The sequence below is a fragment of the Nuphar pumila genome, chromosome 5 (assembly GCF_984573655.1).
Source record: "Nuphar pumila chromosome 5, dmNupPumi1.hap1.1, whole genome shotgun sequence".
NCBI classification, from domain to species: domain Eukaryota; kingdom Viridiplantae; phylum Streptophyta; class Magnoliopsida; order Nymphaeales; family Nymphaeaceae; genus Nuphar; species Nuphar pumila.
In genome coordinates this window covers 112,238,070-112,264,941 of record NC_143253.1, presented here as the reverse complement: position 1 = coordinate 112,264,941, position 26,872 = coordinate 112,238,070, and the positions used below count along the sequence as shown (strand labels likewise).

The window sequence follows — 26,872 nt, the reverse complement described above, 5'->3', positions numbered from 1 at the left end:
AAATAAAAAACAAAGTACACATAAAATTTCATATAAAAGGAATCTACAACAATTAATCGTTCCACCTTAAAAGTAACAAGTTTAATTATTTACAATTCAACAATTACAATTTCGAAAAAAAAAATAGAACTTCTTCAACACATTTCTCTAATCATCGCCAAGATTTTGTGCGTCTTCTTGTTCATTGCCTTGATATGTCCTTTCAGCTCCGCTACGCTGATTATCGCTAGCAGCCTACACAAGAACAGAACAATCAGTATTGATAAACAAAATATAATAAAATAAATTATACACTATATGTGATTCTATCATATGCTCATATGTGTTCTAAGGCAGTAAAAAAACTTTATATGTGATTCTATCATGCTCATATGTGCTCTAAGGCAGGCAAAAAACTCTATATGTGATTCTATCATGAATGATATGTGTTTTAAGACAGTAAAAAAACTTTATATGTGATTATATCATGCTCATATGTGTTCTAAGGCAGCTAGAAAAACTCTATATGTGATTCTACCATGCTCATATGTGCTCTAAGGCAGTCAAAAAACAATATATGTGATTCGATCATGCTCGTATGTGTGCTAAGGCAGTCAAAAAATTGAATATGTGATTATAGCATGCTCATATGTGTTCTAAGGCAGTCAGAAAAACTCTATATGTGATTCTATCATGCTCATATGTGCTCTAAGGCAGGCAAAGCAAAAAACTTTATATATGATTCTATCATGAATGATATATGTTCTAAGGCAGTAAAAAAACTCTATATGTGATTTTGGCATGCTCATATGTGTTTTAAGGTAGTCAAAAAACTGAATATGTGATTATAACATGCTCATATATGTTCTAAGGCAGTCAAAAAACTGAATATATGATTATAGCATGCTCATATGTGTTCTAAGGCAATCAAAAAAACTTTATATGTCATTCTATCATACTCATATATGCTCTAAGGCAGACAAAAAACTTTATATGTGATTATAGCATGCTCATCTGTGCTCTAAGGCAAACAAAAAACTCTATATGTGATTGTATTATGCTAATATGTGCTCTAAGGCAGGCAAAAAGTTATATATGTGATTCAATTATGCTCATATGTGTTCTAAAGCAGTCAAAAAACTGAATATGTGATTATACCTGAGAGGGACCTGCAATCGAAGATCTCATATTCAACAAAAAACTGTTAAACTCATCTCGGAGAACGTCGGTGACGGTTTCATGGAAGTAGTCACGCAGTGTGTCCTTAACGATCTGGCGTACATCTTCACCGGAAAGAATAGCCTGCTGCTTGGAGCTTATGTCGGTGGAAGAAGTCTGTGAGTTGTAACTGGAAGAAGCAATAACAGGTGAAGTGTTCATATTACTCTCAAACCCGAACACACGACCTTTTTTGGGTTCACCTGCTGTAGTCATCCATGCTGCAGGATTAAATGATGGATGTTGAGTAGCGTCATCGCCATATCGCTCTACCATCTGTTGCTCATATGCCTCCTACAAAATAATGTTTAAAGTATGCATTAATAATTAATGATAACATTATGATAACTTGCATATTGCAATGATTATTAATAGAATAAATACATACCGTTTTCGTTCTTGCCTTCTTTGATACGAAGTCTCCCGTGGTCTTCCGTTTATGTGTTTCAACAAACACATCCTTATATGTTACAATGCCTTCTTTTTCTGCTTCCTGTAAAGTTAAATGATAAAAGATTTAGTTAACAAGTTTGCAATAATACTTATAAAATTAATATTATATGTTGATGAGTTACCATTTTCTTCAGGTGGCTCCCAAATGTCTTAGATCCACCTGTGTGTAGAAGAGCTTCAGGCATTTTTGCTCGATTTTGTGCAGCCTTCGCAGAGCGATTTCAAAATGCATCTCCCCCCCACTTATCGCACATTCCATCCCAATAATCTCTCCTGATAGTAATAGGGCCATGACCCTTCCACTGTAGTGGATCATCTATTCCGCCAGATGCTTTTTTTGTTGCAGTCTTCATATTGTGCAGCATGTCTGCAAATCGATTTGCAGCCACCTTCTGCCACACCTTCCTTGCATCATTTTCTTCCACCGTAGTTGCGAAGCGATTTGAAGCCTATAAATATTTTTAGAAAGTTAGTAGACATGACTAAAAAAATTAAATATGAAACACATTACCTATGAGAAACAACTGTATACCGTGAATGAGGACCACAATCTGTCTAACACCTTCTTTGGATACTCTTTCCATTGAGCAACCGGTTCTGGTAGATGTTGAAGAAGTGAATTCCTAATCTCGCGTACTACTTCTTGTGGCTCAAACCTCGTGCTGCACATGAATTGGTACACAATAAATATCAATATAAAATATTTATAAGATATGCGATAATTGAAAATGAAATACTTACGGTCGATTATCGATATACACTATTCGAATGAGTCTTCTTTTGCCAGACTGAGAAAACCCTGCTTCCTGTGTTGGCTTCTGACTTGTGTGTTCAACTGGTGTAGGTGGGTCGTGTACAGGTGAAACATCATCTGTAAAAAAATACGTTAGAAATTCTCAGAATGTGCATTTGAACTAATCAAGCATCTAATTAGTTAAATGATATACCTATCACAGGAGCCCGTGAAGATGAAGGTTGGGCTTGGCTACTACTGGATGAGCGACCACTGTAACCTCCATGAACCATATTCTAACAAATAACATATGTCATACAATATATTCAAATAATTCGCATCAAGTATTACAATACATTCAAGTCATTCACATCAAGTATTACAATAATTCAAATCATTCGCATCAAGTATTGCAATACATTCAAATGATTCGCAACAAATATTACAATACATTCAAATCATTTATATCAGGTACTGCAATGCATTTAAATCATTCACATCAAGCATTGCAATGCATTCAAATCATTCGCATCAAGTATTACAATGCATTCAAATAATTTAAATCATTCACATCAAGTATTGCAATGCATTAAAATAATTCAAATCATTCACATTAAGTATTGTAATGCATTCAAATCATTCGTATCAAGTATTATAATACATTCAAATAATTCAAATCATTCACATCAAGTATTGCAATACAACTCATTCATTCGCATCAAGTATTACAATGCATTCAAATAATTCAAATCATTCATTGCAATACATTCAAATCATTCGTATCAAGTATTACAACACATTCAAATAATTCAAATCATTCACATCAAGTATTGCAATACAACTCATTCATTCGCATCAAGTATTACAATACATTCAAATAATTCAAATCATTCACATCAAGTATTGCAATGCATTTAAATAGAGGTTTGTATTACAAGATTTTGCTCACTAGCTTGAGAATTCTTCCTCGTCACTTGTTTGACTTTCTTCTTCTTCTTTTTCATTGTTTATCCATCCACTTGGTATATCATTTGGATCATATTCTTCTATGAATGTTTCATCGGCCAATAGAGATATGACATGCATATCATACGCAACATCGTGACCATAAGCGGAGTCATAGATATCATCTGATTGATTGTAATCACTGTATTCAGCTAACTTATCTTCCTATAACTGATTATACTCAGTGTATAGTTTGGACTTCACCTTGCAAACTGCCCACCATTCATTTCTATCTGACTTTTTTATACTCGGATATGAAGTATAATAAACTTATTGAGCTTGCAAGGCTAATATGAATGATTCATATGCTCCAAACCTAAATTTATGATTCACCTCCACAATGCTTGAAGCTTTGTCGAGTCTTGTTGCAGTTGGATCAAACCAATGACACTTGAATAAAGTTACCCTATTATTTATGCCTAAGTAAGTCAACTCTATTATTTCCTCTATAACACCGCAGTAATCATGTTTATTTTTACCGTAGCTGCTACCCTTGACACACATGCCACTATTCATCGTTGATTTTTTTATACCGTAATCTTTTGTATGAAATCGATAGCCATTTACGATGTACCCGTTATAGCATTGCACAACTTTGGTCGGACCATTTTTTAAATCACATATTTCTTGATCTTTAACGTCACCATGGCGGACCTACGCACAGACATAAGCAATGATTGTGATCACGACTAATTAAGTAACTTAGTGTTGTTTACAAGTACAAAATTTATGTTAACTTCTTTACCAACTGTTTCAACCACTCCACAAACTTAGTTTCACGTTCTTTTTGTACTTTTGCATTAGTGAGATGTGAAACTTCTCTTTGCAACTCCAGATCAAATCGTCTGCAAACCACAAATACTTATATTACCGAGCCATGTATCCACGTATAGAACATAAAAGGATTTATAATTGTGCTGCGTCTACATATACTTACTCGATATATGGGTCGATCGCTGAGCAATTAAAAAGAATATAGATGTGTGATGCGTCTTGCTCTCGATCTGTCAAGAGCCTTGATCGGCAACTACCAAATGCATGCCCAAGTGGTTGAAATATCGACAGCTTGTCAGCTACAGTTACTTGTTCTCCATCATCGTTACGGGGCAGGCATGTGTAACATGTTGGAATATGAGGTTCGAAGTACATAGATGAGAAATTTGAAATCTCTTCTAAAGTGTACGACTCACAAATAGAGCCTTCTACTCTTGCTTTATTACGAACCTTTTTTTTAAGGTCGAACATGTATTTGGCAAAAATATATATTTCAAACTTTAAATATCCGTCATTAAAGAGACAAATATAAAAAAACATATACCTTTCAAATGAGTACATCCATCGATATTGCACAGGGCCACCAACCCGTAGTTCATATGGCAAATGTATGATCAAATGTTTCATAACATCGAAAAATGCTGGCAAAAATATCTTTTCTAGCAGACAAATAGTGGTGATGACAGAGTCCTCGAGATTCTTTACATCTGATACTACGACCTCCGATGCGCACAATGTTCTGAAAAATCCACTCAACTCAGATAATACCCCCCATATAGGTTTGTCTAACATATCATGGAATGCTAGGGGTATCAATCGTTGCATAAAGATATGACAATCATGGCTATTCAACCCATATAACTATCCATCGTTAATCTTCACAGCCCGAGCAATATTAGAGACATATCCATCTGGAAATCTCAATTGTCTCAACCATTGACATACATGTTTTATTTGATCAGGTCCAAGCACGTACTTTGCCTTTGGTTTTAGTACTTTGCCATTATACTCTTTGAGTTCCAATTCTGGTCTTTTACATATTACTTTTAAATCCATACTGGCCTTCGAATTATCCTTCGTTTTCCCTTTAACATTCATTACTATATTGAACACATTATCAAACACATTTTTCTCACATGCATCACATCCAAATTATGTCGTATCAATAGGGTCGGCCAATACGGTAGTTCCCAAAAAATAGATTTCTTCGTCCAATTGTGATCCTTCCTAAATCCATGGAAGGGTGTAGGACTGCAGGCATCTGTTAATACATCTGGAAAGTATCGCAATCTTCTTAGAATCTCTATGCCAGACAATCTTGTGGATGAACCTTCCATTTCAGTTGTGCCTGCTTTAAACGCATTCTTTTGTCATCGGAACGAATGGTCGCTGGGTAGAAATCGACGATGACACTCAAACCAGCAAGACTTCCTTCCATGCGTCAATCTAGAAGCTTTGAAATCCTCCATGCAGTACGGACATGCCAACCTCCCATGTGTGCTCCAACCAGATAGCATACCATATGCAAGAAAGTCACTGATTGTCCATAGAACAACGACCTTCATGTTGAAATTTTGTTTTTTGTGGGCATCATACGTGATAACACCGTCATCCCACAGTACTTTTAGTTCATCAATCAATGACCTTAAATATACATCAAGATTTTGGCCAGGTGAGGTCGAACTAAGGATCAACAGAGACAAGAAAAGATTTGAATGTTTCATACACAAACTTGGTGGAAGGTTGTATGGAGTTACAAATACTGGCCAGCATGAGTATGGAGTTGATCTACCCCCAAATGGATTAAATTCATCTGTACATAGACCAAGTCTAACATTTCACACTTCTATTGCGAAGTTCTGATAAGTACGATCAAAGTGATTCCAAGCTTCAACGTCAACAGGATGCGTGATCTTGTTTTCATCGTGTCGAACTTTATTTGCATGCCATCTCATGTGTTTAGCTGTCCTTGAAGACATATACAATCACTGCAATCTAGGAGTGAGAGGAAAGTAGCGGAGCGACTTGTATGAAACTTCTTTTGATCTCGCGCTACCATTGCTTCTTGTCTTTGGCTTGAGCCGAGGATGCCCACATGACGGGCATGATATGTTGTTTTCCTGCTCCTTGAAATACAACATGCAGTGATTTGGACAAGCATCAATCTTTTTGTAACCCATACCTAGAGCGTTGAAAATAACTTTCGCACGATAGAAATTTTATGGCAATTTCTCATCTTTGGGCAACATACTCTTTACAATCATGCACAAACGGTCAAAACATGATTGACTCAAATTATACTCGGACTTCAAATTCATTAGTTGAAGAACTGCAGACAAGATAGTGTGACTCTCACAACCATTCCAAAGTGGCTCATCAGCATCTCTAAGTAAATCATAAAATCTAATAGCTGCATCGTTTGGTGATTCTTCATCTACGGCAGTTCTTACATCACTAGAACTCATAGCAGAACCCAGTTCTGTTCCTTCGACATCAAATATCAAATCCATATATGAATTATCGTGCACCACATTCACCCGTGCATCAAAATTATTTTTAAATTCTTCTCTATGAAACGTCCAGTTCTGATAATCACTCACAAAACCCTTCCTGTATAGGCGATGTCTAACGCCATGAGGTTCTACAAATTGATTATTCTTACAAATCTTGCAGGAACACCTAATCCGACCTGTGGGATCCACTGTACTGACACTTGTCGTTGCAAATTCAATAAAACTTTCAACACCATCCATATATTCATGCGATAACTCATTGCCCACTATCCTACGATACATCTATTCACGGTTTGCAGTCATTTTCTTATTATGTTACAAATAATAACCTAACAAATTAAAAGAGAACCATCAGAATGCTATGATGAAGAAAATATCAAATTTATCATGCAATATATGATGTCATACAATAACAAGAATTATGATGCATGCATTGATAACTTAATATTTTCATGTGCAAACTATTAATGACACGATACAATCATTTGAAGTATGCTTTTATTATACAATTTCACATGAAAAACATATTAAATTGAAAGTAACTACATGCAAGCATGAATATAATTACATCAAACATTGCAATACATCGTAATCATTCATATCAAACAAATGGCAAACATGTACCTGCAACACACACACTTCAATATTCCACTAACTACTACCATGCCTAGCATGGACTCCGTACTCCAAAAATAAGAACACTTCCATATTCATACATTAAAATCATGCTTAGCATGATCTCCGAACTCCAACAAAGCAACCTTAAATATCAACAACTAAGTGAATGTGTAAAAAATAAAGTGTTACATCTAATAAATTAAATAACATGTGATACACTTGCATCACTTACTCACCACGGGTATTTACCCGATTTGCATTATTTTTTCACTTACTTACCACGGGTGGCTAAATACAAGCGGGTTCCGTTGAGAAATCTGCAAAAAACAATGTTTTAAAATGAAGTCACCACAAAAAAAAAGAGTCAAAATAAAACATTTTGCATAGGCCTTGAGAAGCCCAATACCCAATGACCTACCGAAACCGCAGGGGGTCGACCCCCTGACAAAAACTGCAGGATGTTGACCCCTGCTGTTCCTGCAGGGGGTCGACCACCTTCCAGAACATAGGGGATTAACCCCCTGCCTTTCCGGCAGGGGGTCGGGGTCGATCTGCTGTCTGTTCCGGCAGGCGGTTAACCCCCTGCCTTTTCGGCAAAGGGTTAACACCCTGTCTTTCCAACCCCTTGCCAGAACGGGGGTCGACCCCATGCCTGTTTCGGCAGGGGGTTAATGCCCTACCTTTCCGGCAAGGGGTTAACCCCCTGCCGGAACAGGCAGAGGGTTAACCTCCGTAACTTTCCGGCACGAGGGTTAACCCCCTGCCTTTCTCCGGGCGAACATCGAGAGCAGGCGTACCTTTCTCCGGGCGAACGGTGGGAGCGACGACAGCGAGCGAACGGAGAACGTCAGAAGCGGGCGAACGGCAGGAGCGGGCAAACGCCTGGAGCGGACGAACGACGAACGGTGGGAGCAGGAGCAGGGAAAGAAGAAAAGGAAAAGAGGTTTGAGAATAGGTTTATCGATAATTAGCGACGGATTATTTCCGTCGCTACTCCGGCGTACACGAAATTTATGAACATAGAGACGGAATATATTTTGTCGCCCATTCCGCCGCAACATAGCAACGAAAATTTGTCTGTCGCAAATCTGTCGCTACTTAGCGACGGATTCTGCGAGGGGATACATTCCGTCGTTATTTTCGTAAATTTCAGTGATTATAGCGACATATATATTTCTCTTGTTAATCCGTCGCTAAGTAGCGATGACATTATTCCGTCGCTAATCACCTATTTTTTTGTAGTGTCAGGCACAAAAGTTAAATTAACCTCAGAACAAACCAAAGCAAGGAGTGTACCTTTCTTTTCACGTCAAACACGATATTTGGTACAATCCTTCTTAATTCGACTATCCCCTTTGTAAAAAAAACAACAAGACTTTGGGTCCTGATGTCTTTTCTGTTTCTTCTGCGATTGAGGGAATACTGCAACTTCCTTAGTCATTTTTCCCCCTCAAACTTGTCCTTAGAGGCTATTACCAAATGAGCACTTTCTATCTTCTCTTGCTTTATCCTTTTCTCTTCTTGCACACAGTGAGAAATGAGCTCATTAAAAATTCATTTATCCTTCTGGCAGTTTTAAATGACCTTAAACTGACTGTATTGTGTAGGAACATATATCAAAACCAAGTGCACGATTAAAATCTGAGACAACTCTAACTTTAGTGCATTTAGTTTCAAAGCAAGATGGAACATTTTCATAATATACTCTTTAATGTTCCATTTACCTTTATACGTTATAGAAACAAAACTTGAAAGGAGAGTGCTTGTCTTTGCCTTTTCGCTTTTAGCAAAACAATTTTATATTTCTTCAAGGAACCTCTTGGTATTTACCTCTTCAGATATACTGCCCTTGAAGGATTCAAGAATTATATGTTTCATGATTATGAGACTCATGCGATTGAAATTATCTCACCGCTCAAAGTTTCTTTTATCCTTAGCAAAACTCCTATCCGTAAGAGCAAGTGGTTGATCATCTCGTAGTACAAGATCCAAATCCATACATTCGAGAACATTCATAACATTTTCTTTTTAATTTTTGAAATTAGAACCATTCAAAATAAGGATTGAATTTATGTTTGCGGATATCGTAGAAGTAGAAGTATTAACTAAATCAAGAACAAAATAATCTCACGATTAACATACATATTCACATGCATTAACATAAAATCACACATTTAAACTGTGGTGAACCCCATCATAAGATACTCAGCACAACAATGACATTTAATTTTTGAATATAAATGTCAACTTGTAAGTGGTACTCTCAATACAGTAATCAAACATGGATAATTAATCCTATCAAACAATGAGCCTTTCGTTGGACCGACTCGTTATTCATATGAAAAATTGTACAATTCTCTCATATTTATTACTGAAAAATATATATTTGGGCTCGACTAAATAGTAATCTTCTTTTGGGTCGATCACTATTCGCATGAACCACAAACATATAAACATCATAATATTCCAAAATGAGTTAATCTACATAATAGTGGTTATTTTGGCAACATATTGTTTCAATCAATTCAATTTAGAATATCAGACCCTTAATCAAAAGAATACCAAGGTTCAAATACATTAATCTATGCATATGAACATAAAGAAAACACAATTATAATATGCATTAAGGCCCAAAAAATAACCGAAAATAGCCCACCAAAAAAGACTCATGAAGCACACCAAGTAGCCTTTGAAAATAATAAAATCTTCATAATTTTTTTATTACTTCAAGGCTTGTGTACGGGTCCGGCCAATCAGATATGGTCGGACCAACCTGCGGGTCAAATCTAGATCAGATCAGACCCAACACAGTGCAATCGGCTGCAAGCCCGTGTTGTGGGTTGGGTCTAAGCAGGCCTGACCAACGCTAAGGCATGGTCTGACTCGGTTCAGCCCCTCCCCCCCTAACCAAATGGGGACTGAATCAGTCACTAGTCCCACCTCTGAATGAGACCTAAGTCAGTCCAGGCTCGAGTGGATCCCAAAACCTGGCTTGGGTCACTGTTGAGATCACCAGTACCCAGCAAAAAACATGTCTAGTTCGGTCGGCTAAAGGCCGCACCAGTCTGGTTCGGTCTGTAAAAGAAAATTTGAACCAACCTGATCGACTAAACCGGCCTGACCGGATGAATCAGTTGGATGCTGAACCGGCTCGGGTCGTCGGATCGGCCGAAGCCTGATTCAGCCCTGTACAGTGATACACCCATCCGAAACTAAGTCGAACGGGACACCAAATCGGCTCAAGGTTTAATCAGCCCTAATTCATACAGTTTCTGTAGAAGGCTGAGCCTGAACTGTATTTTGACTGTTGTCGGCTTAAGAGCGTTCAACGATGGTCGATCCAAGTTCTGAGTGTCGTTGAAATAAGTCCTGGCGATAGCCGACCCCTAACCACCCGACGATGATGCTGAATAAAGCCTTGAATATCGCTGACTCGTCCAATCTAAATGTGTGTCTGCCCTCCCACCGTCAGGTAGTCTGAGCAGTAAGCGTATGTCCGACATTTCGATCGGGTAACACCCCGTCCGGCAGCCAGGAAAGGAAAAACCCTTCGACCGCCCAGAGTCCTAAAGAGGGTGAGCCCCTTGCCGATGAAGATCTGAAAGGGACAAGAAGGGGATCAGATCCCCTTCACCTAATGGTCTAAAAAATGATCCCCCCCCGTTGGTGGCCTCCCCTTAGTTTGGTAGACATAAAATAGATGGGAAGGCCGGATCCCTCCCGTCTATTGGTTTCGGCAGCCTAAAGGAGAGGGTCGAACGACCCTCCCTTCTTTCCTTTCCGATGATGTAAAAGAAAAAGGGCCGAATGACCCTTTCTCCCAAACGGGTGCAACCAAATGGCATGAGGAGGGCCGATCAACCTTCTTCTGCCCACGCTCCATCATTAGTCTGAAAAGAAAACCTGGGAAAGGGAATCTGGTCTTTCCCCTTTCTTCGAGAACCACGTAGGCACTCAATGGTGTTTATGTTGAAAACCGACCACAAAAGAATGAGAAAACAATGGCAAACAAACCAAATTCACGTACACTACAAGAAAAATATGGATTAGCGATGAAAAGCGTCCATCACATGATCCTGGTCGCTAAAATGTGACAGAATTTATCTGTCGCCAATCCATTGCTAATTAACGATGGATCATGTTCGGCGCTAATCCGTCACTAAATAAGGACTGATTTGGTTTTACGAAGGAATGTATTTCGTCGCTAAAATTTAACGACAAATACGTATCCGTCGCTAATGTCCATCACCAATTTAGCGAGGGATTAGAGATAGATTAAATTCCGTCGCAAAACATCGACTAGTTTAAATTGGTGACGAATATTAGAGATGGATAATATCCATTGCTAATCTATCGTAAATTTAAATATATATATATATATATATTTTGAAATATGAATATCGAGAAAAATTTCTCGTTATACAATTTATATAACCTGTGTATAAAAAACAAAGTACACATAAAAAATACATATACAAAGCAGGTGAAACAAATTTAACACAAGTTATAAGTTAAACAAATTTAATAACCCAGTACACTCCTTGCCAAGTTCTAATTAGTTACAAGTACGTGACACAAATTAAACACATGATTCTAATCCTTGCCAAGATTCGGGTCATCATCCTCTTCATCGTCTCGATCTACCCCTCCATCCAAGCCTCTATCAGCTTCTCTACGCTGATTATCTCGAACATCCTACAAGAGAACCGAAATGTTAGTATTGATAAACAAAATATAATAAAATAAATTATATGCAATGCACCTAATCTAATGCAATCAAAGTAAATGGCTGAATGACACATAGACTAGCAATAAAGTGAAGGACAATAACAAAATTCAGATATGTGTTTTAAGACTGCAAAAAAAAATTCATAGTGATTCAATCATGCAAATATGTGTTCTAAGGTTGTCAAAAAAATGTCACAGTGATTCACACATGCATATAATGTTTATAAGGCTGTTAAATAAATGTATTATGTATCACAATCATGCATATATGTGTTATAAGGCAGTCAAAAAACTTTCATAGTGATGAAATCATGCTTATATGTTACTAAGGATGTCAAAAAACTTTTATAGTGATTCAATCATGCATATATGTGTTCTAAGGCAGTAAAAAAATTTCATAGTGATTCAATCATGCATATATGTGTTCTAAGGCAGTAAACCAATTTCATAGTAATGAAATCATGCTTATATATTTTCTAAGGTTGTAAAAAAACTTTCATAGTGATTCAATCATGCATATATGTGTTCTAAGGTTGTCAAAAAACTTTCATATTGATTCAGTTATGCATATATGTGTTATAAGGCAGTCAAAAAACTTTCATATATGCTAATATCATGCTCATATGTGTTCTAAGGTTGTCAAAAAACTTTCATAGTGATTCAATCATGCTCATATATGTTCTAAGGCAGTCAAAAAACTTTCATAGTTATTCAATCATGCATGTATGTGTTTTAAGGTTGTCAAAAAACTTTTATATTGATTCAATCATGCACATATGTGTTATAAGGCAATAAAAAAACTTTCATATATGCTAATATCATGCTCATATGTGTTCTAAAGTTGTCATAGTGGTGAAAGAATGTTTGTATGTGTTCTAAGGTTGTCAAAAAACCGTCATAGTGATTCAATCATGCATATATGTGTTATAAGGCAGTCAAAAATTTTATAGTGATGAAATCATGCTTATATGTGTTGTAAGGTTTTCAAAAATTTTGTATAGTGATTCAATCATGCATATATGTGTTATAAGGGTGTCATAAAAATTGTATAGTGATTCAATCATGCATATGTGTGTTCTAAAGGTGTCAAAAAAAATCATAGTGATTCAATCATGCATATATGTATTCAATTATGCATATACTAGCTTGAAATCTAATGACATAAAACAAATTACATAAATCTTTATACCTGACAGGCACCAAAGCTCATGTTGAATGTATACAAAATTCTCCTGTTTCGAAAAAAGTTGCACAACTCATTATGAACAAGGTTGCACCAGAGCTCATGTTGAATGCAAACATGGATACAGTCACATCAAACATGACAATACATTCAAATCATCCATATCACATCAATGTCAAACATGTACCTGCAACAAACACACTCAAATATCTTGCTAACTACTACCATGACTACCATGGTCTCCGAAAAAAAAAAGTGTATATGAGAAAGTGATGTGGTATGTATTACAAGATGTATTTTACTAGCTCGAGTATGCTTCATTATCACTTGTTTAACTTTCATATTCTTTTTCTTCTTACTCTTCCTTTTCATTGGGTGCCCATCCGCTTGGTATATCATTTGGATCACATTCTTTCATACGTGTGCCATCAGACAATGGAGATGTGACATGCAGATCATGTGTGACATCGTGACCATAAGAGAAGTCATACATATTATCTGATTGATAGTAATCACCCTCTTCAACAATCTTGTCTTTCTGTAACTGATCATATTCTGGGTATAGTTTAGATTTCACATTGCAAACCACCCACCATTCATTTCTATTTGACTTTCTTGTATTCAGATATGAAGTATAGTAAACTTGTTGAGCTTGCGATGCTAATATGAATAGTTCATATGTTCCAAACCTTGATTTATGATTCACATCCATAATGCTTGAGGCTTTGTCGACTTTTGTTGCTGTGGGATCAAACCAATGACTTTTGAATAAAGTTACCCTGTTATTTAAGCCTAAGTAAGTCAACTCCATTATTTCTTCAATAAAACCGTAGTAGCCAAGTTTATTTTCACCGTAACTGCTACCCTTGACACATACACCACTATTCATCGTTGACTTGTTTATACTGGAGTCTTTTGTATGGAATCAATAACCATTTACGATGTATCTATTGTAACATTGCACAACTTTGGTCGGACCATTTTGTAAATCACATATTCCTTGGTCATTAACATCACCATGACGGACCTACAAGCATAAACAATGACTGTAAACATGACCAATTAAGTAACATATTATTGTTTACACGGAAAAAATGCATGCCATCATCCTTACCAACTCTTTCAACCATGCCACAAACTTATTTTCACGTTTTTTTTTTATAATTCTGAATCAGTGAGATGGGGAAATTCTCTTCGCAACTACAGATCAAATCGTCTGCACTTAACAAATAATTATATTATCGAACCATGTACGTAGAGAACTTAGTGTAACATATTATGTATACTTACTCGATGTAGGGGTCGATCTCTGAGCAATTAAAAAGGATGTGGATTTGTGTTACGTCTTGCTCTCGATCTTCCAAGAGCCTTGACCGGCAACTGCCAAAAGCATTCCCAAGTGGTTTAAATATCGATAGTTTGTCAGTCACAATAACTTGTTCTTCATCATCATTACGAGGTGGGCAAGTGTAATGTGAGGCTCAACGTACATAGATGAGAAATTTGAAATCTCTTCTAAAGTGTATGCCTCACAAATTGAACCCTTCACTCTTGCTTTATTTCGAACCTTTTTTTTTTAGGTCAAACATGCATCTGTCAACAATATACATCTCGTAATACAATAAATTTTCAATTTTATTAGAGAAAAAAATAAAAAAAAAAAATTACCTTTCAAATGGGTACATCCACCGATATTGCATAGAACCATCAACCCTAACTTCATATAGAAAGTGTATGATCACATGTTCCATAACGTCGAAAAATGCTGGAGGAAATATCTTCTCTAGTTGACAAATAGTAGTGACGACAGAATCCTCTAGATTCTTTACCTCAGTTACTACAACTTTCGATACACATAATGTTCTAAAAAATTGACTCAACTCGGATAATACCCCCCATATAGGTTTGTTTAACATATCATGGAATGCTGAGAAAATCAACCATTGCATGATAACATGATAATCATGGCTCTTCAACCCATATAATTGTCCCTCGTCTATCTTCACAGCCTGAGCAATGTTAGAGACATATCCATCTGAAAATCTCAACTGTCTCAACCACTGGCATACCTGCTTTACTTGATCTGGTCCAAGCCCGTACATTGCCTTTGGTTTCAGTACTTTGCCATTATACTCTTTGAGTTCCAATTTTAGTCTTTTACATATTATTTTTAAATCCATACGGACCTTCGGATTATCCTTCATTTTTCCTTTGACATTCATTACCGTATTGAACACATTTTTCTCCACATGCATCACATCCAAATTATGTCGTATCAATAAAGTCGGCCAATATGGTACTTTCCAAAATATAGATTTTTTTGTCCAATTGTGATCCTTTCCAAATCTAAGGAAGGGCCTCACACTATGGACATCTATCAATCCATATGGAAAGTATCACAATCATCTTAAAATCTCTATGCCAGACAACCGTGTAAGTGAACCTTCTATTTGAGTTGTGCCTGCTTTGAATGCATTCATTTGTCGTCAAAACGGATGGTCATTGGGTAGAAATCGATGGTGACAATCAAACCAATACAACTTCCTTTCATGCGTTAATCTAAAAGATTTTGTATCCTCCATGCAGTACGGACATGCCAACCTCCCATGTGTGCTCCAACCAGATAACATATCATATGCAGGGAAGTCACTAATTGTCCATAGAACAACAACCTTCATATTAAAGTTTTATTTTTTGTGGGCATCGTACGTGAGAACACCGTCATCCCATAGTATTTTCAGTTCATCAATCCATGACCTTAAATATACAACAAGATTTTGGCCTGGAGATGTCGGGCCAAGGATCAATAGAGACAAGAAAAGATTTTGACGCTTCATACACAAGCTTGGAGGAAAGTTGTATGGGGTGACAAATATTGGCCAACATGAGTATGAGGTTGATTTACCCCCAAATGAATTAAATCCAATTGTACATAAATCAAGCCTAACATTTCTCACTTCCATTGCGAAGGTCTGATGAGTACGATCAAAGTGCTTTCAAGCTTCTGCGTCAATAGGATATGTGATTTTGTCTTCATCATGTCGAACTTTATTTGCATGTCATCTCATGTGTGTAGCTGTCCTCGAAGACATATATAATCGTTGCAATCTAGGGGTGAGAGGGAAGTAGCAGAGCGACTTGCATGATACTTTTTTTGACCTCGTGCTACCATTGCCCCTTGTCTTTGGCTTGAACCGAGGATGCCTACATGACAGACATGATTTGCTATTTTCTTGATCTTTGAAATACAACATATAGTGATTTGGACAAACATCCATCTTTTGATACCTCATACCTAAAGCGTTGACCATAACCTTCGCACGATAGCAATTTTATGGCAATTTCTCATCTTTGGGCAACATACTCTTCACAATAGAGCACAAACGATCAAAACATGATTGACTCAAATTATACTCAGACTTCAAATTCATTAGTTGAAGAACTGCAGACAAGATAGCGTGACTCTCGCAATCATTCCAAAGTGGCTCATCCGCATCTCTAAGCAAATAAAAAAATCTACTAGATGCATCGTTTGCTGCTTCTTCCTTTACCCCAGTTGGTACATCACTAGGACCCATACCAAAACCCAGTTCTGGTTCTGCGATATCAAATATCAAATCTATATATGGATTATCCTATACCACATCCACCCGTGCATCAAAATTGTTCTAAATTTTTTTACCATAAAGCATTCAATTCTGATAATAACTCACAAAACCTTTCCTGTATAGGTGATGTCTACCGCTATAAGGTTCTACAAATTGATTGTTCTTACACATCGTGCAGGGGCACCTGATCCGACCTGTGGGATCCAATGTACTGACACTTGCCATTGAAAATTCAATAAAACTGTCAACACCATCCATATATTCAAGCAATACTTTATTGTCAACTATCCTACGGTACATTCATTCACAGTTTGCAGGCATTTGTCCTATGATGTTACAGATATTATTCTAACCAGTTAAAAGAGAATCATAAAAATGCTATGATGAAGAAAATATCTAATTTATCATGCATTCATGGTGGATGTAATGATTTGATATATCACACACACACACACACACACACACACACATATATATATATATATATATATATATATATATATATATATATATATATAATGTCATTTAATCACAAAAACTATGATGCATGCATTGATAACTTAATATTTTTATGTGCAAAACATTCATTTGAAGCATGTTTGAAACATTGATAACTTATCATTCATTTTCATGTGCAAACCCATTCATAACATGATATATTCATTTGAAGCATATTTTCATGATACAATTTCACATGAAAGGCATAATCAAATTGAAAATAACTTCATGCAAGCATGAATACAATTACATCAAACATTGCAATGCATTCAAATCATTAATATCAAAACAATGTCAAACATGTATCTACAACAAACACACTCCAATATTCTGCTAACTACTATCATGACTAGCATGAAATCCGAACTCCAAAAATAAGAATACTTTTATTTTCATACATTAAAATCATGCTCAGCATGATCTCCGAACTCTATCAAAGAAGTCCTAGATATCCACAACTAAGTGAGTGTGTGAAAAGAAAAATGTTGCATCCAAAAAATTAAGTAACCTGTGATGTGTTTACATCACTTACTCACCACAAGTATTTACCTGATTTGCATTACTTTTGTCTTCACATTTTTTTTCCGAGTAACATATTCGGGTACATTTAGTTGTAAGTAACACATCCAAATGAATTTCATACTTTGTACACGATATCAAGCCTAATTGAGTCCATAAATTATGACTACAACAAGAAGAATCACATGAAGCAAAATAATGATAATTAAGGAACTGTGCATGCAAAAGTTACCATAAAGCAAATACAGAAACAAGTAATTTATCTATATTTTTTTATGTAATTTTATCCAAAGTTCTCGTGCGAATGGACCCTCCCTCGAGAGGTTACATCACTACGAGCGCTTACGTGTGTAGGCGATGCAGAGCTCGGGTCGCGGGGCACAAGCAGGATCCGTTGCAGAATCTGCAAGAGACATTGTGTTAAAATGAAGTTTATTACCCGATGACAAGGGGGGGTGACACCCTCTGTTGGAAATGAGCCCGGACAGGGAGACACAACCCTCTGTTGAAAGCGGTATTAAGGTCAAGGCAGGGAGCAAAATCCTTTGCTGGAACATTCATAGGAGGCAGAGGGTGGGACCCCCCGAAGGGAAGCATCGTGAGGCAGGGGTCGAGCCCCCTGCTGGGAATCAATCACGAGGCAGAGGGGTCTCGCCCCCTGCCGAGGAAAAATAGTAGAGCAGGGGGTTCTGCCCCCTGCCGAGGCAAAATAGCAGAGCAGGGGGTTTCGCCCCCTGCCGAAAAAACATACAAGGGGCAAGGGGCTTCACCCCCTGTCGAAATTATCGAGGACGGGGAGGGGGGGGGGGGGGGGGAGCCACCCCCTGCCAGGGAAAACAAAAGGGCAGAAGACTTCTCCCCCTGCCAATCATAACGAGGACAGGGGGTGGAGCCCCACTGCTGGAGAAGTCAAGAGGAGCCCCCTGTCGGCATTCGAAAGGACAGGGGCGAAGCCCTCTGTCCTGCTGGAAAAAACAAGCGGACAGGAGCGGAGCCTTTTGTCCTGCCAAAGAGATCAAGGGCAAGGGGAGGTTCTAGCAGAGGCGATCGGGGCCTCTGCCAGCCCCCGTCGACTATAGAGGGGTGGGGAGGGTCCGGCAAGGGCTGTCAGGCCTCTGTTGGCCCTCCGACAACCATAGGAGGAAGGAGGATGCTCCGATAGAGGTTAGCGGCCCTATGTCGAACCTCCGACGACCCTGATTTCAAGGTGAAACAACAAGGAGGAAAGGAGGAGGGTTACTTACGGGAGGCATCGACGATCATTGCGGGTAGGGTCAGTGCGGGGAGAGCAGGCTGGGGTCGTCGGCTCACCGAAAATCGCAGAGGGGGAGCAACGAGAGAGAGAGAGAATGGGAGAGGGAACAGAGAGGAGGTCGCAACCTGGGTCCCCTCCTACGACTACTTGAAAGCTTAAGGGGGGGGGGAGCCATTTCAAGAAACCCCGAAGGGGTGAGGTCGGAAGGGGGTTGCCAAATGGGGCTCGCAGGTCAAAAAAATGATGAAAGTGAGAGAGAGGGGAGCAAAGGTGAGAGGGGGACTAAGTCGAAGGAGGAGGTCGACGGGCGGCGGGCAACAGGCGAAGGAAAGAAAGGGGCTCACATTAGGGTTTTACGGGGGAAATTAGTGACGAAACAATTTCGTCGTTACTAGACGACAAAGTAGCAACGAAAAATTTCTGCCGTTGATCCGTCGCTAAGTTGCGACAGATCTTGAGGCAAATTTTTTCCGTCGCTAATCAGTCATTAATTAGCGACAGAAGTTTTTCAGTCGCTAATTCTGTAAATAATCTAAATTTTAGCGACGGATAGTTTTCTCTAGCTAATCCATCATAAATTTGTGATGGATTATTTTCATCGCTAATTAACGTTTTTCTTGTAGTGGTAGACACCCGACTGTGTCAGCGATTTAACATGAACAAGCCGCCCTGAAACCAATTGTTGGATTTTAAATCTATCAAAAACTAAAAAAGATCATTATTCTTGTTCACACTAAATCGCAAACCGAAAGTGTACCTGAATCTATTGGCGCTTCAATAGATCGTTGGCGGGTATGATCTTTTAGAACCTGTATATGTGACCCTTGCCTTTCTCTAAACCTTATAAGAGAGAGATTGATTTCTCTTATTGATAATGGGAGTCTGAAGAGAATGCCACTATATAAGGTTTGATGACCATAACCTAATTGTAACCACCTGAAAGTCTATTTTCAATTTAGCCCATCACAAAATTAAAAATTAGCAAAAGAGAGCATAAGAGGTCTCTCCACATAATAACACCACACAATATGAGATATCACATGGCCCAACCGAATTTGATCACATGAAGAGAGCCTAAACCATAGACATCATATAACGTGTGATTTATCATATGTAGGCCCATACAATTTTTCCCGACAACCTACTCATTTACTGTGTGACTCTCTTCTTGGGTGGCAAATTCTAAATGGCAAGCTTAATATAGATTCTTGCCTTAAGCGTCTTAGTTTTCAGTTCGCAAGTTGATGTGCATTATGCCACCATTTGGAGTCTGATCAACATATCTTTTGGTTATGCACTTTCTTTCACACCTTGTTGTTCGGGGCATGGAACGACTTGAATCTGAATTTAGATAGGCTGCAGTTTTTGAGTGATATGATTTTGGCTCCTCACTTAAAACACCTGGGCAACAAGTGAAAGTTTGTTTGGCGCCTGTGGATTATGTAAGCATGGAATCATGTTTGGCATGAACGAAATGGGAGAATATTCAAAGATAGCAGGATTGATGTCTGGATTGAGAACAATCGGGCGTTAAAGAAATACTAGTGTTCTTGTGAATAATTTATGTCTTGTTCTTTTTATTGGGTAGAAATTCATTTACTTTCTGTTCCAACTGTATTGGTTCATGTTCTATTTTTTTGGTTCTCGCGTCTGGGGGTTAGTGGACTGCTCATCTACTGATTTTCTTCGCTGCGATTTTCAATGAATGAATTATATTTCTCTCAACAAAAAAGATTATGGCCATAGCACTATCCAATATTGTTTACGAATTTGAGGATGCAGGTACATGTATCAAGAAGTTGAAAGGCAACTTTTACTCCCTAAACTGTTGGTGTTGGTTATACTTTGACAGGATATAAACTTCTGAGGCAATGTGTATCCTACATACGTTGTGCTTCCTCATTTGCGGCGTAGCAATGGTCGAATCGTCGTTAACGCGTCTGTGGAGAATTGGTTTCCGATGCCAAGAATGAGCCTGTATGCGGTGAGTATGATGAAGCAATCTATTTTTAGACTTTCTGTAACGAGATTTACATGCATGACTTGCATAGCTTAGAGCGCTGATCTTGTCAATTTAAGTACTCATAAGCAGCACTGTTATTTTGATTAAGGGGTAGTCAGTATATATAGCTGCATTGTCTGATGCCATAGTAAAATTGTTAAAACAACTATCATCTCTTATGTCTGATTGATTGTTTTTTGAATAATGCACATAGGCAGCAAAGGCTGCAGTGCCAAACTTTTATGAGACCTTGAGGTTTGAACTGAACGAAGAAGTTGGGATAACTATTGCAACACATGTTGTCATTGGGAGTGAGATGATAGGGAGCAAGTTCATGCTAGAGGAGGGTGCCGAGATGCAATGGAAAGTGGAAAGAGAGGTAATTAGTTATGCCACATTGGTGCACTTCCATTATTTTCCACTGTTCTTGTAGCATGAATCGATATAATTATGGATCTTGTGTCATGCAAGGTATATTCAGATGCATCACAACAACCCCTCCCCCCTCCCCCCCCCCCCCCCCCACACACACACACAAAAAAAAAAAAAAGATTAAAAAACCAAACTTTGGCATTTGTACTAATATTAGGAAATTCTTGAAAAACTTTTTGGTCAGCACATATGCTTATAGAAGTTCACCCACGCCCGTGCGCGCGTGCACACACACATTGGCATGGGTTCTGAACCCTGAAAGGAATTTCTTTGAGCATTTGGGTCTTTAGATGTGACCTACATGTTTGGTTCAGTGGAAACCAGCCCTTGGATCATGTTGTTTCGACGTGTTGGGAGTTGAAAAATCAATGATGTATAATGTATCCAATTTTTACCTCTTGATTAATACATTGAAAAAATACGACCCAAAGTACTGAATACATCCATGAGGTCAGTTTTGGTTAACATGACCTGTCCTTATGAGTTTCTACTGGGAAGGGTTTGGAACTCATGAGTAGCCAATATTTACATCTATCTTTTCCATATATATATATATATATATATATATATATATATATATATATATATATATATATATATATATATATATATATATATATATATAAGAGACACATACGAAATTGTTATAATATAATATTACTAGACCACCTAGGCATGTAAGGCTGGGTGGTTGTGTCTTCAGCTCGGAGTTTTACCTCGCAAGGAGCTGGTTCTCGGTGAGGATAGGGTTTCTTCATCGTAAAAGCTGAATGCGATAATATACGATTTTAAATTTTAGTATCTCATATTATAGCGGAAAAACCGATATTTTCAAGTTTTTTTTTTTTGCAAAATAGTCCTCACCTTATTGCGATTTGCCAAATAGTTCATGCCTTATGAGGTTTGACAAATTGGTCTATGCCTTTTTTTATTAATCCTTGCAAATTAGTCTTTGAGGTTAACAGTCGTTCAAGGGCAAGCAAATTGATTGTTCATGGTTTTGCCTTCACGGGAGGATCATTTTGCAACAATCAAATAAGACAGGGATTAATTTGCAAAAAGCGAGTGATCGAGGACCATTTTGCAAAAAACAAATAAAGCATCGAGATTTTTCAAGAAGGAGATTGTGGGAGTACATTCACTTGTGCGTAAGCGTATCATTCAGGAAATTGCAAGCAAGCTTAGTGATACATCTAACGTGTACATGTAAGGGTTGCTGGAAAACACGTGAAGGAGTACGCTAGGCAAATAGTGAATGGAGCTTGTGGAGGTGACTCATACGTCAAGCCCGACAATTGGTACAATGTATTTCTGCTGTACAAGGTGTTCGCCCCCCAGATGCTTGGCTGGACGTTGAGGCTGCTTCTCCTCGACTACGCCCACAGGAAGGTCTCACCGCTCCGAGTGGGAAGGCTCATCGAACCCACCTCCCCCAAGGAAGACCCTCCCTTCTTCCTCTCCTCACGCATCTCCCTCTAAAGCACTGCAGAGGTGATCAACGGGGTGAGCTTGTTGAATGGTTCGAGTCACACTGTGGTTCTGATTTGGTGAACGGTTTGTTGAATTTTTATTTGGGCTTTGGGTTCGGGTTCGGGTTCGGGTTCGAGTTTGGATTGTAAATAATTAAGTATTAGTACTAGAACTCTATTTGACTGTGGAAGAATAAGTTTGGCCAGTGATTTGTTTCATGTGGGCAATGCTTTTATTTCATGGGGATAGGGATGGCAGTGGGCCGGGGGACAACGGGGCTCTGCCCTGCCTCGCCCCATTTGGACCGGGGATGAAGGGCATGAAACGAGGATGGAGGCGGGGATGAAGGTTAAAATCTATCCCCGTGCGGGGATGAAGTCGCGGATGGACTTACGCTTTTCCCCGCCCCGCCCCGCCCCATCCCCATAGACCAATCCCCGCCTAGCCCCGGCTTGTCCCCAATCCTTTAAGGGATGACTATAGACTAAGGGGAAACGGGGCCCCACCCCGCCTCGCCCCTGTTTGGACTAGGGATGGAGGACATGAAACGGGGATGGAGGCGGGGGTGGAGGTTAAAATCCATCCCCGTGCGGGGATGGAGGTTCGGATTTTGAAACGGGGCGGGGGTGGAGACCTTGTCCCCCGCCCCGGTCCACTGCCATCCCTACATGGGGATGGTGATGTTCGATTTTTTTTTTTTTGTAATTGAAGAAAACTTCGAGGTCAGTAGAGAGACGCTCATGAGAATCGATCGAAACTTGACCACCCATCTAGCCGCGAAGACACTCTCAATATATACAACTACATTGGTTTTTTACGGAAATCTTAAGGCTCATCTGGTTTCAGTTCTGGATTTTGACTATCTCACAATGGGATTCTGGATATGATTATGATCTAGTTTCCTGTGGTACTAGATACCAAGATGCAAGCGTCATGCTCATTTTTATTACAAAATCAGTCTGGGTCGGGTAGGACACGATTCTGACCTGGATTCAGGATTGTATATTCAACCAATTTGGTTCTACGCCTGTTTACCCAATTGTCGGGTATTGACCCGGTTAACCTGTATATATGCTCTAGCTCTGACCTAGATCCAGATGTAATTACGGCTAGGGTATGGCCCTGGTTTCGTAGACAGGCCAACTGGCCCGTTGATGTAAGGAGTTCCCTCAATCCCAGCTTGTCACCAACCTAAACCAAGCAGGCAACCCAGATCCAAACGGGACAGTCTCCAAAAGAGGGCTCAAGCAGAACCCACACGGGGAGTGGGCCACTAGGCCTGATTCCCACCCTGTGGTAGTGGTATCAATTAGTATCAAAGTTTAGGGTTGTAAACGATTAGAATCCGGGTAGGGTGTGACCAATGTCAGATCCAATTAATCGGATATTGTCGAAATGGATCCAGTTTCAGATTGGGATGGAGAAAAGCACATAGCAAGTCTTATTGCCAAATCTGGATATTCTTCAGATTTGGTAGGAAAAGTCCAAACCATATTTTATCGGATATTGTCCAAATGGATCCAGCTTCGGATTGGGATGGAGAAAAGCACATAGCAAGTCTTACTGCCAAATCCGAATATTTGTCAGATTTGGTAGCAAAAGTCAAAAACCATATTTTATCGGATATTGTTTTGGTTTATATAGGATCTGATTAAACATAGCCATATTTGGTCGAATATCCCTACCGGGAACTGAACCAGTCAATGTTATCAAAATTGGCTTGAATCAGCCTGATCGTTGCAAATTGGTTTGAATATATTCTTTTTTAAATTTGTTGTGATAATTATGAGATTTGTTGGCTATTTTATTCTTTAAGCATTGAATGCATATTTTAGAATTTGGTCGAACCTTGCAAGTCATCGTTTACATCATCTCTGTATCTTTTTGTTTTAGATATTTTTTCTTGATTTTTATGATATTTTTGAATTTTTTGAAAAACAAATGTTTAAACAAACCGATATATAGTCATCAGATTCAATCTGATTCCCAATGATTTTCAAAATATTTTTGAAAAACTATTTGATTCATGAACCCATTCTAACAACATTGGGGAGCTGATTCTGACATTTTTTTTAAATATTTTGACCGTTCCTCCTGTCCCTATACTTTTTGTAATGGGGTTGGAACGGTGTTTTACCCTAAAAACGTATGCAGTGGTGTTTCGCGTGTCCACCACATCCATTGTTTGATGACAACAGCATCCTGCACGGCTGTATGCACCATCAAACAACTCCTTATAGAGTAGGGATGGCATTGGGGTGGGGCGGGGGACAAGGTCTCCACCCCCACCCCGCCTCAAGATTAGAACCTCCATCCCCGACGGGGATGGATTTTAACCTCCACCCCCACCTTCATCCCCATTTCATGTCCTCCATCTCCGGTTCAAACGGGGATGAGGCAGCAAGGGGAAAAGGGTACGTCCATCCCCGCCTCCATCCCTGAACGGGGATGGATTTTAACCTTCGTCCATCCCCGTTTCATACCCTTCATCCCCGGTCCAAATGGAGCGAGGCGGGGCCCCGCTTTCCCCGGGTCCACTGCCATCCCTATTATAGAGTACGAAGGAAGGGGTGTGGAAAGCAACTTTCAGTACCATGGACTCCGCCACAATTTCAAGTTTTGTGGTCAAGATAATTTGAGAGTACAATTTGTTGACCAACCAACGGGGCTTCACTTGTCTGGCAGGAGTTGGTGCACATCACCTTGTATTCGGAAGTTGCAAGTTCAAACACCAAATGGATAGGGGTCTGCCTAACCCCAGCTTTATTTGTAAAAAAAAAAAAAGTAAAAATTGCATGGTTTTGACGGATGACCCGAAAAATGATCCTATTAGGCCAATTTTCAAAATGGTGCCTAACCTTGGGGCACAATCCAAAAGTGCACCTAACATTTGTAAAGACATCACTTGTCTTTGTAGATCGAACACAAACATTTTCAAAATTAACTGAAGTTAGTTACTACTAACCTACCTTGGGTTAGTATAAAGATGCTACCGTTTAGGGATGGCAGTGGACCGGGGGCGAAACGGGCCCCTGCCCCGCCTCATCCTGTTTGGACCAGGGATGGAAGACATGAAATGGGAATGAAGGTTAAAATCAAAACCAGTGTAGGGATGGACTTACGCTTTCCCCGCCCCACCCCGTCTTGATCCCCGCTTCACCCCATTCTCGATCCGTCTTTAGGGATGGTAGTGGACTGAGGGGAAACTGGGCCCCTCCTCGCCTCACCCCATTTGAACTAGGGATGAAGGACATGAAACAGGGATGGAGGTTAAAATCAAAATCCATGGGAGAATGGAGGCGGCGATAAAGGGCAGGATTTTGAGACAGGGTGGGGCGGAGATGGAGACCTTGTCCCTCGCCCCCAACCCCCTCCTGGTTCACTGCCATCCCTACTACCGTTTTAGCTTCCAACAATTATAATATGTGTTTGGTCTTATGAGCCAACCTAGGTTGGCGGTGCTTATGAGTAAGGTGGGGTTTTGATTTTAGTTTTCTTCTCTCAAAAATTTTGAATTTCGTTGTGTTTAACTTATCCTTGAAATGTACTGTTATTTAAATAATCATCGCCATGCCACAACAAATGGCTCAACTTATAGAAAAGATATCACAAAATTTTAAGGAAAAGACAGAAAATCAGTTAATTTAACTTTTAAAGGCTATATTTGAGTTTTTGCTATAAATGCAATGCCTAAACTTCTTTTGGAGTTTTTCTTGATTAATCATAGCAAAGTTTAGGTACGTCTTTAAAATTGTTCAAAGGGTGCATTTTTTGAATTATGCTGAAAACTTAAAGGGACAATTTGGAAATTACCCATACCATTGTTTAGAAGTTAAGAGTGACACATTTCTATAGGCCTACACGGGCGACGTGTCCCCACTAGG

The 26,872-nt window shown here is 39.0% G+C and overlaps 1 protein-coding gene across 1 annotated transcript; it reads left to right on the top strand.

The window, feature by feature from the left end:
* Nucleotides 1–20,820: 20,820 nt before the first annotated feature.
* LOC149838155 (11-beta-hydroxysteroid dehydrogenase B-like) lies at nt 20,821–22,997 on the top strand. Its single transcript, XM_090008198.1, has 4 exons — nt 20,821–20,866; nt 20,953–21,068; nt 21,301–21,465; nt 22,752–22,997. Exons 1-4 carry the CDS (start codon nt 20,821–20,823, stop codon nt 22,995–22,997), a joined length of 573 nt encoding a protein of 190 aa, XP_089864324.1.
* Nucleotides 22,998–26,872: the final 3,875 nt, after the last annotated feature.

Coding starts and splice junctions, on each gene's coding strand:
- LOC149838155 (XM_090008198.1), top strand. CDS start 20,821: ATGGCCATAGCACTATCCAATATTGTTTACGAATTTGAGGATGCAG. Junction 20,867..20,952: donor TTACGAATTTGAGGATGCAG/GTACATGTATCA, acceptor TAAACTTCTGAG/GCAATGTGTATCCTACATAC. Junction 21,466..22,751: donor AATGGAAAGTGGAAAGAGAG/GTAATTAGTTAT, acceptor AAACACGTGAAG/GAGTACGCTAGGCAAATAGT.